Genomic DNA, 12,303 nt, shown 5'->3' with positions numbered 1-12,303 from the left:
CACTGGCAAGCATTTAGAGGTATAACACTTTTTTTAAAATTTTTAAATTTAGAAACAATCAAAAATTTACGTAAGACCTGTTGTACAACACAAAACGGTTTTCCCAGCCTAGGTAAGTTGCTGACCAGATGTTCCAACATCCTAGATACTTTAGTGTGTATTTCCTACAAATAAGGACTTTTTCCTACATCCCCACAATACAATCATCAAAACAGGAAGCCAGCACTGACACACTACCACCATCTAACCCCAGCCCCACTCCACTGTCCCCACTTGTCCCAGTGAAGTCCCCAACAGCAGACAGGAGCTGCCTATGTGTCCAGTCATCACATCTCCATAGCCTCCCTTAGTCTGAAATGCCCCCTCAGCTCTCCTTGACCTTCAGAACCTTTTCACTTTGGGAGCATACAGGCTGCTTAATCTGTAGAATGCCCCTCAATTTGGCTTTGTCTCATTAGAGTCAGATATGCATTGTTGGCAGGAATACTCAGAAGTGACTGCATCCTACCAGGCGTGCATCATTTTGATTTGTTCTACAACGATAATCTTCACTTTGATCACTTGATTAAGGGGGTGACTGACAGGCTTCTCCCTGAGAAGCGACTCTTTTCCCCTCTGTAATTAATAAGTACTCTATGGGCTAGGCACAGTGGCTCATGCCTGTAATCCTAGCACTTTGAGAGGTCAAGGTGGGCGGATAACCTGAAGTCAGGAGTTTGAAACAAGCCTGGCCAAACATGGCAAAACCCCATCTCCACTAAAAAAAAAACACAAAGATTAGCTGGGTATGGTGGCACATGCCTATAATTCCAGCTATTCGGGAGGTCGAGGCACAAGAATTGCTTGAACCCAGGAGGCAGAGGTTACAGTGAGCTGAGATGGCACCACTGCACTCCAGCCTGGGCAACAGAGCAAGACTTCGTCTCAAAAATAAATAAATAAATAAAATAAAACAAAAATACAAAATTAGCCAGGTGTGGTGGTGTGCCCCAGTAATCCCAGCTACTCAGAAGGCTAAGGCATGAGAATCACTTGAACCTCAGGGGCAGAGGTTGCAGTGAGTTGAGGTTGTGCCACTGCACTACAGCCTAGGTAACAGAGCAAGACTCTGTCTCAGAAAAAAAAAAAAAAAAAAAAAGTACTTTGTGGAAAGCTACTTTGAAACTGTGTGAATGACCTGCTCCTCCTCAGCTTCCAATATTCTTTTTTTTTTTTTTTTTTTTTTTTTTTTTGAGATGGAGTCTCGCTCAGTCACCCAGGCTGGAGTGCAGTGGCATGATCTCGGCTCATGCAAGCTCCGCCTCCCGGGTTCACACCATTCTCCTGCCTTAGCCTCCTGAGTAGCTGGGACTACAGGCGCCCGCCGCCACGCCCAGCTAATTTTTTGCATTTTTAGTAGAGACGGGGTTTCACCGTGTTAGCCAGGATGGTCTCGATCTCCTGACCTCGTGATCTGCCCGCCTCGGCCTCATAAAGTGCCGGGATTACAGGTGTGAGCCACCGCGCCCGGCCTCATTTTTTTTTATGCCAGTGAGAACTCATGGTTTCCTATTTCATTCTATTATGCCATAAAATTAATTATTCTAACTTATTTTGATGCTTAAGTTGTCCTTACTTTGGCCAGGAGAGGCCCACTCAAGTTGACCTCTGCATGCTTGCAACAGCTCCCTTTCCTCCTTTGAGCTCTTCCTTACTTTCTTGTACTGCTCCTGCCCAACTCTGGAATCAGCCATTCACCCCTAAGAGTTCTGGTTCCTTTTGGTGGAGAATGGTATTAAACCAGGTGCTAGGTGTGCTCAGAGCTAAGAAATGTATGAGTGTGTGTGTGTCTATGTGTATGTATACAAATAAAACATACTTATATACATGTGTATGTAATTCCTTAAATGTACATACATGCATATCAAAATTTATTCCTATATCTATCTATATATTGAAAACTATGCATTTAACCAACACCTCCAATTTCAGGTTCACTCTAATTTTCTCTCTTTCCATTTTTGTGACATTTTTGTGACTTTTTTCTCCAATAGTGAGGAACGTGGCTTCGTTATCATTACCATATTTTTTTTTTTTTTTTTTGAGACGGAGTCTCGCTCTGCCGCCCAGGCTGGAGTGCAGTGGCCGGATCTCAGCTCACTGCAAGCTCCGCCTCCCGGGTTCACGCCATTCTCCTGCCTCAGCCTCCCGAGTAGCTGGGACTACAGGCGCCCGCCACCTCGCCCGGCTAGTTTTTTGTATTTTTAAAGTAGAGACGGGGTTTCACCGTGTCAGCCAGGATGGTCTCGATCTCCTGACCTCGTGATCCGCCCGTCTCGGCCTCCCAAAGTGCTGGGATTACAGGCTTGAGCCACCGCGCCCGGCCATTACCATATTTTTACTTATCTGATCCATCTGCCTATCAGTCACCAACCTCCAAACCAGGGCTGTGGTGCCCTTCTCCCCCTGTGAGGCTCTGACTTCCTGGGCTGGGCTACCCAGGGGTCACTACAGTTTAATGACAAGAGAATGATATATTTTTTAAAACCTATGATTTTTAGAATTTTGTATAACTCATAGCAAATTCTTGTTCTATGCCTACTCTGAATGTACACAGGGGTCCCCATCTGTGTCTACTGAGTAAAAGAAATCATCAATGATGACTGAATATCTATTGTGCATTAGAGACGAGGCTTGATATGCCCTGTCGTGATTAATACTTATAAGGACCCCACACAGTTGGGAATGCAGTTCTTGCTATTTTACACATGAGGAAAATGAGGCACAGAAAGGTTAAGTAACTTGCCTAAGATCACACAGTGGAATTCAAACCCAAGCAATCTGAGTCTAAAGTCACCCTCATGATCTGCCTTCCAACTTACTCCTTTAGAGGAGAGGATAACTGATGTGGGTGGGCAGTAAACAACGGTGATCCTTCTACTTATTACAGTGCTGTCTGGAATTTAGAAAACCCTGAAATAATTTAAATACTAAGCAGTGAGGAATTGGTTAAACAAAATAAAATAGAACATTATTTATTAAAATTCTTGAATAACTGAAAATTATCAAATTACTGAAACTGATGAATTTTTAACAACATGAGAAGTTGTTTTTATTTATAATGAGGGGAAAAAATGATAGCAAGTGACCTAGGTATGCTCGAATGTCCTCTGAGTTTTTCATTTCCCCACTAACACATCCCTCGTTACTAAGTCTAGCTTGTTCTGTCTTGTACGGGCAAGAAATCAGTATTTTTGAATCCCAGGCATTAAAAACATTACATAAAAGCAAAGTTATCTTACCAAAATCTCTTTTATTGCAATTCTCATCACTTTTTCAGTCTCATTTATTTCCAGAGGTCTGGCAATGGCTTCTGTTCTCATTTCCTAGGGAAACGGTAAAATCATTTACAAATATTTTCAGAAAAGGAGTTCTCAAAATCAGTATTCCTAGATCTAGACGTGCCTTATGGACTGATTCTCCAAAGTTTCATTACAACGTGAATCTCTGATGCAAAAACACTTCCACCATCACCTCCTATAATGTCTTCCATCATCTAAGTGCCTACCCAGCCTCTCTCCAGAGCTCAAGATCCTCCTTTTCAGCCAGAGGCCCATGTGACCCCAACTCTATGAGCAAAACTGAATTTAGCATCCATTATTTTTTCTCCCAAATTTACTTGCTGCTTCTTCTTTTTTTTTTTTTTTAAGAGAGATAGGGTCTCACTATGTTGCCCAGGCTGGTCTCAAACTCCTAGGCTCAAGTGATCCACATTCCTTGGCCTCCCAAAGTGCTAGGATCACCGGCATGAGCCACTGCGCCCAGCCCCAAATTTGCTTCTTTACCTGCATTCTGTCCAGTGACGCCCAAACTAAGTACAGTTCAACTTGCTGTCAGGATCCCCTGCCAGCCTCTATAATCTTTCTTAGGATGAAGTCCCTCTCAGTTGCCTATCGCTAACAAACACAACCGACAAGAACAGTTACCATGGCCCTGCCCCTAGCATGAACCATTAACCAATCAAGGGAGACATCCGTGACTATCACATCAGTGCTGAAAACTTTTGAGACATGGGATTTTAATGTGGATATAGTTATGAGCCTTGCTATAGACAATATTTGCGTGACTCCAAAATTCATATGTTGAAACTCTAACCCACAATGTGATGATGTTAAGAGGTGAGGCCTTTAGTAGGTGATTAGCTCATAAGAGAAACCCTGGGGAGATCCCTCACCCCTGCTGCCATGTGAGGAATCAGCAACAAGGCAACATCTGTTGGGAACATGCCCTCGCCAGACACTGAATCTGTTAGTGCTTTCATCTAGAACTTCCCAATCTCCAGAACTGTGAGAAAGAAATCTGTTATTTACAAGTCACACTCAGCTTATTGTGTTTTGTGACGGCAGCCTGAATGGAGTAAGACAAGGTTCCTAGAGCACTGTGTCAAAACTCGTCTTGTGCTTCCTTTCTTCCACGGTGCACCTGCACACGCTGGTGGGAACGGCTGAGGGCAGGGTGAGGACTTAGTCAAGGAGGCAGAACTCAGTGCCTTGCCTGTGGCTGGGGCTGCACCTCAGTAAATGTTTACTGAATGAAAGAAAAACAAACATTGGATAGGGGCTCTTCCTCGGATCATGACTACATACAGACTTTGAAAAGTACTACATTCAGGGTCTCTCTTGGTTTCCTTGGGAACAGTTCTGCCACTGGTTACTTCATCATTCTTTACAGGATGGTGCTGAAAGAGTCCCTGTGGGATGGAAGTGAAGTCTCACAATGATGCCACAGCTCTAGTGGCAATCAGCAAGTGTCCAGCTCCTGTCTCTGGGTCTCTTAGGGACACACACAGACATATGTACACCACTGCACTACAAACAGAACAGGGGAAAGCCTGGAGGTGCCTTATTCATCATCTGAATTAGCTAGCAGATGTCAGTGGCAGTTTCATTCTGCCAACCACACTTCATTGGGTGGCAACTGACAGGTCAATATATGATAAGCAGACATAGCAACCTGGCACCTAAGCCCCTCTTCCCCAGACTTCCACTTCCGGTTTGCTCCCAGGGTATGCCAAACATAGGCAAGGCAGTGAGAGAGAGAAGCCATGGAAGGCATTCCTGATAGGAAGTGAATGAAAGAAATTCATTTAATTTTAAAGCAGTAGATTGAGCACATATGCTTCAAGTGCCATAAATCTTTTTTTTTTTTTTTGGAGACAGTCTTGCTCTGTCGCCCAGGCTGGAGTGCAGTGGCATGATCTCCGCTCACTGCAAGGTCCGCCTCCCGGGTTCATGCCATTTTCCTGCCTCAGCCTCCCCAGTAGCTGGGACTACAGGCGCCCACCACCTCGCCTGGCTAATTTTTTGTATTTTTAGTAGAGATCGGGTTTCACTGTATTAGTCAGGATGGTCTCGATCTCCTGACTTCGTGATCCGCCCACCTCGGCCTCCCAAAGTGCTAGAATTACAGGCGTGAGCCACCGCGCCCAGCCCAAATGCCATAAATCTTTACAGGTAAGGATTAAACACTGCTCCACTCTAGGCCAGACGCACGGGTTCACGCTTGTAATCCCAGCACTTTGGGAGGCAGAGGAAGGCGAATCACTTGAGATCAGAAGTTTGAGACCAGCCTGGCCAACATGATGAAACCCTGTCTCTACTAAAAATACAAAAATTAGCCAGGTGTGGTGACACACATCTGTAATCCCAGCTACTCGGGAGGCTGAGGAAGGAGAATCACCTGAACCTGGGAGGCGGAGGCTGTAGTGAGCCGAGATTGAGCCACTGCACTCCAGCCTGGGCAACTGAGTGAGACCGTCTCAAAAAAATAACAAAATTTAAAAAATAAAAAATAAACACCACTCTACTCTTAAACAGCTGCTTAAATGTAGGTGATGGCACATACTTCTTGGCTGGCATTGGCTGCAACAAGGATTGCAAATCAAATCACTCTGCATTGCAACATCAACTTCAGCTGACTGGAAGTGACACCAAGATCGCTGGTCCCAAACTCTGCTGTTAGAATCACCCGGGAGAATCTGAAAACTCCCAGTGCCCAGGTCACATTCCATAACAAGGAACCCAGAGTGAAAGCCAGGCTTCAGAAGTCTTTAGAGGTTCCCAGGTGTTTGCACTGGATAGCAAGGTCTGGGAACTGCAATCTCAGAAGATCATTTTTGAGAACAATGCTGAAGCAGGGTACACCAGAAAAAAGCATCATGACCAACAAAGTCTGCCAGGGCACAACAAGGACAGCTCAGTCACATGCCATGGAGCTGCCACTCCTAAACGAGAAGTTAAAGGTAGATCAGTGCTGGGCACGGTGGCTCATGCCTGTAATCCCAGCACTTTGGGAGGCCCAGGCATGCGGATCAAGAGGTCAGGAGATCAAGACCACCCTAGCTAACATGATGAAACCCTGTCTCTACTAAAAATACAGAAAAATTAGCCGGGCGTGGTGGCAGCGCCTGTAGTCCCAGCTACTCGGGAGGCTGAGGCAGGAGAATGGTGTGACCCCGAGAGGCGGAGCTTGCAGTGAGCCGAGATCACACCGCTGCACTCCAGCCTGGGCGACAGAGTGAGACTCTGTCTCAAATAAATGAATGAATGAATGTAGACCAGTGCCCACCAGAAGCAGGAAGGGCAGCTAACATCCTGTATCACCTTTCCACATATTTGCTCATTCAACCAGGTGTATTTCATTAAATCAGAACTGAAAAGGGAGAAACAGAATTGAAAAAGAAAACCTTGAAGAGAAAATCTGCATAGTTAAGGAGTATTGGAATGCTTACCCTCAACTCTACTTCCATGCCAAGCAAGTCATACAGAGATGCTCCTTTGGAGGTGATTTCAGACGCAAGCTGCCTGGCTGCCTTCAAATCTGCAATCTGGAAGGAAAATAACAAAAACAGAACCCTCAGCAACAGATTTTTTTAATAGAGACAGGGTCTTGGCTATGTTACCCAGGCTGCTCTCTAACTCCTGGCCTCAAGTGACCCTCCTACCTCAGCCTCCCAAAGTGTTGGGATTACAGGCAGAACCACCATGTTCAGCCACTCATAGATTTCTTTCTTTTTTTTTTTTCTGAGATGGACGGAGTTTCGCTCTTGTTTCCTAGGCTGGAGTGCAATGGCACGATCTTGGCTCACCGCAATCTCTACCTCCCAGGTTCAAGTAATTTTCCTTCCTCAGCTTCCCAAGTAGCTGGGATTACAGGTATGTGCCACCACGCCTGGCTAATTTTGTATTTTTAGTAGAGACAGGGTTTCTCCATGTTGGTCAGACTGGTCTTTAACTCCTGACCTCAGGTGATCCACCCACCTCGGCCCCCCAAAGTGCTGGCATCACAGGCGTGAGCCACCGCGCCCAGCCAGCCACAGATTTTTAACATGCATTTAACCACCAGCCTGTTCATGTCAGCTCCTACCTTTGGTTGGGACACGTGACCACAAACATGTGCTTCCCCAGTCACACGCTCACAAGCTTCAGGACACACACTCAAGAAATGATCATCTAAGTACTAAAGAGACCAATTTCAGGATGCTTAGGTCTCTCCAAAAAACCTAATGTCACATCAAACTGAAGCCCCAACCAGGAGGGCATAGCTGGGAGAAAGCCCACATGCCTCCTACTTGGACTCTGTCACAGTAGAGGGTGTCCGGCAGCAGCAGAGTGACCACATGAAGGGACAGCCTGAGGGACACACATCCTCTTGCAGCAGCCTGACAGCCTGTGTTTTGTACCCCCCTGTCCTCCTTCTCTGCCTCAGACTTTCCTCCACAGGCTTGGAGAGGCTCAAATGGGGTGGCACCCACTAAGGACTTACAATGGTTCTGGGCTCCACAGAGGGGCAGCTGTTGCCAGGAAGGCGATGACAAGCACAGTGAGGATTTAGCACCGATCCCTTTGCACAGGCTTTTTAGGATGCGCGTGTCACCCCCCTCTTCCTGGAATATGCTAACTCTTCTAATGAGCCCAAACATAAACGTCTCCCTGCTCTGCTCACTCTCCCTCTCTCCTGGACAACCAATCCCCACGTTCTGGCTCTCATTTTCAACCCACTAGCAACAACTCTCCCTCTTCATTCGCAGCTGATGGCTTTGATAGCTTGCTTCCCTCTTCCTTAGTCCTCCAGGATCCCGCCTGCTCTGGCTCTAGCTGCTTTTCTCCCTTCCGAGCAGCACATCCCCAAACTTCTTTGCAGGAGTCTGTCACCTTCTCTGCTTCTCAACACTGGAGGGAGTCAGTGTCGTCCCGGGACCCCCTGTCTTTTCTGCTGGCTCGGCTCCTACCCACACGGCTTTAATACCATCTGTGTGCTGATTCCTCCCCCAGCTCCCAGATCCAGCCTGGGCTTTCCCTGGGCTCTAGTCTCACATACTAGCTACCTGCGCACCATCTCCACCCGGACAGCCAATGGGCGTGGCAAATGAAGCATGTCCAGAACCGTCTCTGCTTCAGTACATGGCAACTTCATCCTTTCAGGGGCTCACATAAAAAACTTCAGAGCAGTGATGTCTAATATAGTAACCACTAGCCACATGTGGCTATTTTCACTTAAATTACTTACAAATTAAAGAAAATGCAGAACTCAACTCAGTTCCTCAGTTGTGCTCGCCACATGTGGCCAGTGGTTCCTGTAGAGTACAGCACAGAGGTGGAACACACCCACGAGCTCTGCAAGCTCTGCCACATGGCTGCCCCAAGACCTTGCCTGTAGCACCTGGCTTACTCTCAACCCACGCCTCATCCCATGAGATCTACCATCAAAATATGCCTCAATCTCTAGACACTTCTGCTGACAAGTGTCGCTCCTGGTTAAAAACCCATGTGTGAGGCCAGGCGCAGTGGCTCACGCCTATAATCCCAGCACTTTGGGAGGCCGAGGCAGGCAGATCACCTGAGGTCAGGAGTTTGAGACTAGTTGGCCGACATGGGGAAACCCCATCTCTACTAAAAAAAAAAAAAAAAATACAAGGCCGGGCGCAGTGGCTCATGCCTGTAATCCTAGCACTTTGGGAGGCTGAGGCAGGTGGATCACCAGGGTCGGGAATTCAAACCAGCCTGACCAACATGGAGAAACCCTGACTCTACTAAAAGTACAAAATTAGCCGGGCGTAGTGGCGCATGCCTGTAATCTCAGCTACTCAGGAGGCTGAGGCAGGAGAATCACTTGAACCTGGGAGGCAGACACTGCGGTGAGCTGAGATCGTGCCATTGCACTCCAGCCTGGGGAACAAGAGTGAAACTCCATCTCAAAAAAAGAAAAAAAAAAAAATTAGCCGGGCATGGTGGTGTGCACCTGTAATCCCAGCTACTTAGGAGATTGAGGCAGGAGAATCTCTTGGACCTGGGAAGCGGAGGCGCAGTGAGCCAAGATCGTGCCATTGTACTCCAGCCTGGGCAACAGAGTGAAACTCTGTCTCAAAACAAAACAAAACTAAACTAAACATCTATGTGTGACTTTTCAAGCCCAACCATAGACAATGACAAGGCCTCACCTAGCAGGCCTCACAGGGGAAGCTTTCTTCCCTGCACCAGACTTGGAGCTCGGCCAGCACACTGTGGTTTCAGGCACCCCGCGTGGCCACGCTCCTAGGTGCATTGCCAGCCCCGGGGCCTTCTTTCCTAGGTCTCCTGCTCTGAGGCCTTGGGCTTAACTAAAGGCTTAACCCTTATTTCTGGCTTGCTGCTGCAGTGGCTCCCTGACACCTGACAGCGCCTCTCCCACCACCACTCTGCTCAAAGCCATGGTCACCCCTCACTCTTCAAACAGGTTCGCTGCTTCCAGTCCTGCCTCCCGCTTCAGTCTGATGGCAGCTCAGCAGCCAGAGCAACCCTTTGGATGGGAAATAAGCACAGAAGATTCTGCTTGGTTCCCAATAATTCCCACCTCAGAGGCAAAGGCAAAGGCTTTCCAGGGGCTTCCCAGGCACTAGAGGGTCTGTCACTCCCAACCCTCATCACATTGCCTCCTTGCTTTTTCTCAAACACACAAAACACATTCTTTTTTTTTTTACCCCCCAGATAAGGTCTCGTTCTGTTGCCTAGGCTGGAGAGCAGTGGCCTGAACATGGCTCGACTGCCTGGGCTCAAGAGATCCTCTCACTTTAGCCTCCTGAGCAGCTGGGACCACAGGTGTGCACCACCACGCCTTGCTAATTCTCTTCTTTATTTGGTAAAAATGGCATCTCACTATGTTGCCCAGGTTGGTCTCGAACTCTTGGCCTCAAAGGATCCTCCCACCTCAGCCTCCCAAAATGCTTGGCTTACAGAAGTGAGTCACCGCACCCAGCTCCAAACAAATTCTCATCCTGAGACACCCTGTCACCACCCGCCAACTGCACAACTCACTCTTTCCCTCCCTCAGATCTCTGCTGGAAACACCATCCAATCTATGAGGCCTTCCTGATCGCCCTATTTAAGATCACCCCGGGCAGCGTCCATCCCCATCCCAGCTTATTATTCTCCGTAGACTGCACTGCATCTGACCTTCCACACCTCTTACATTATTGTTCACAGTCTGACTCCTCCAACTAAAGAGCAGAAACACGTGATTTCTGTCCTTTTTGTCCACAACTGTATCCCCAGCGCTTGAATGCTACCTGACAAATACTAAGCTTTTAATAAATAGTTGAATTACTGGATTGTGAATTTGCCTTTATCCAAACGCTGATGAGCACAAAACTGACAAACTGCCCTCAGTTGAGGAGGAAGAAAAGCAGCGGAGCTGTATCACACTCCTTCCATTTCAGAGTTCAAGAAATCAATGCTCCATCGCTCACTACAAGGCTTTCGTTGTCCTTACCTTTGAGCCAAGATCAAACTTGAATTTGTTGACATCTTCCTCTACTATTTCAGAGCCCTCCATCCCCTTGGTCTTCATAGCATTATAAAGGACAGATGTGATCTTCAACAGCTCTTTTACTGCATACCCATCTGCTTGATAAAGCTTCTTAGTGTTGAGTTTTATATGTGCCTTGGTGGCCTATTTTTAGACCAAAAAAAAAAGTTGAGGGCCCTTTCCATGTAATGTCTAAACCAAATCCCATGTAGGTAAGTTGAAAATGCCTCTGCTGACAACTGGGATACAACCTAATAAGAGTAAGCATTCAAGTGACTCAAACATTGTGAGTGGGTATATAAACTAGGACAATCTTGATGGAAAGCAACTTGGTAAAAGATGCCAAAATTACAAATGCACATATCTTTTGATCCAGCAATTCCAAATCTAAGAACTTATTCTAGGGACACACTCAAACAAAAACAAAATGAGATGTACAGGGTACTTGTTATAGCACTGTTTCAAACAGCAAAGCTTGAGACAACCTAAAAGCCTACCTATATAAATTACATAAATTATGGCATATCCATGCAAACAATACCACTCAGGTGTAAACAGAATGAGGAAATTCTATATGTATTTGGAAAGTTCTCTAAAATATACCACTAAGTAAAACAAGATGCTAAACACCTTGTAGTGTACAGTAAGTACATCAAGTAGTATACAGTACCATTTGTTTAAAATAAAGGAAAAAAATATTTTTATTTGCAGATACACACACACACACACACACACTCTGGAAGAGATTTAAAATAGTGATTATTTGGAATAGAACTCGGCCCAGGACAGATAGTGTAGAAAGTCATTTTACTCCATTTTGTTATATAATGTTTGTAATTAATTAATTTATTTTTTTAAAGATAGGGTCTCACTCTGTCACCTGGGCTGGAGTGCAATGACATGATCATGGCTCACTGCGGCTTCAACGTCCGGGGCTCAAGCAATCCTCCCACCTCAGCCTCCCAAGTAACTGAGACTACAGGCACATGTCACCAGACCCACCTAATTTTTTTTTAATTTATTTTTTGTAGAGACAGGATCTTACTACATCACCCAGGCTGTTATCAAACTCCTGGACTCAAGCTATCCTCCCACCTTGGCCTGCTAAAGTGCTAGGATTACAGGCATGAACAACCAAACCCAGCCTACTTTCAATCTGTGAGCCACGAAATATGTTACCTATTCAAAAATAAAGAAACAAAATTCTTTTTTTTTTTTGATGGAGTCTCGCTCTTTTGCCCAGGCTGGAGTGCAGTGGTGTGATCTTAGCTCACTGCAAGCTCCGCCTCCCGGGTTCACACCATTCTCCCACCTCAACCTCCCAAGTAATTGGGACTACAGGCACCCACCACCACACCCAGCTAATTTTTTGTATTTTTAGTGGTTAGCCAGGATGGTCTCAATCTCCTGACCTCGTGATCCGCCTGCTTCAGCCTTCCAAAGTGCTGGGATTACAGGCATGAGCCACCATGCCTGGTATAA

The 12,303-nt window shown here is 46.3% G+C and overlaps 1 protein-coding gene across 17 annotated transcripts in view; it reads right to left on the bottom strand.

Annotated features, from left to right (window-relative positions):
• Positions 1 to 12,303, bottom strand: part of CLUAP1 (clusterin associated protein 1) — a 39,861-nt gene that overhangs the window by 20,577 nt on the left and 6,981 nt on the right. For 13 of the 17 annotated variants that reach the window (XM_077985520.1, XM_077985523.1, XM_001095007.5 and 10 more), the window contains 3 exons: positions 10,786 to 10,965; positions 6,770 to 6,865; positions 3,282 to 3,365 (listed from right to left, as the gene is read on the bottom strand). In XM_077985520.1, the coding sequence (XP_077841646.1) occupies positions 3,282 to 3,365; positions 6,770 to 6,865; positions 10,786 to 10,965 (360 nt within the window). The remainder of the gene's footprint in view (positions 1 to 3,281; positions 3,366 to 6,769; positions 6,866 to 10,785; positions 10,966 to 12,303) is intronic. The other 4 variants (XM_015125429.3, XM_028840971.2, XM_077985527.1 and 1 more) reach the window with 1 other exon arrangement.

This window comes from Macaca mulatta, chromosome 20, assembly GCF_049350105.2.
Source record: "Macaca mulatta isolate MMU2019108-1 chromosome 20, T2T-MMU8v2.0, whole genome shotgun sequence".
NCBI classification, from domain to species: domain Eukaryota; kingdom Metazoa; phylum Chordata; class Mammalia; order Primates; family Cercopithecidae; genus Macaca; species Macaca mulatta.
The sequence above is the reverse complement of the archived record's forward strand: the minus strand, read 5'-3'. Positions and strand labels throughout refer to the sequence as shown.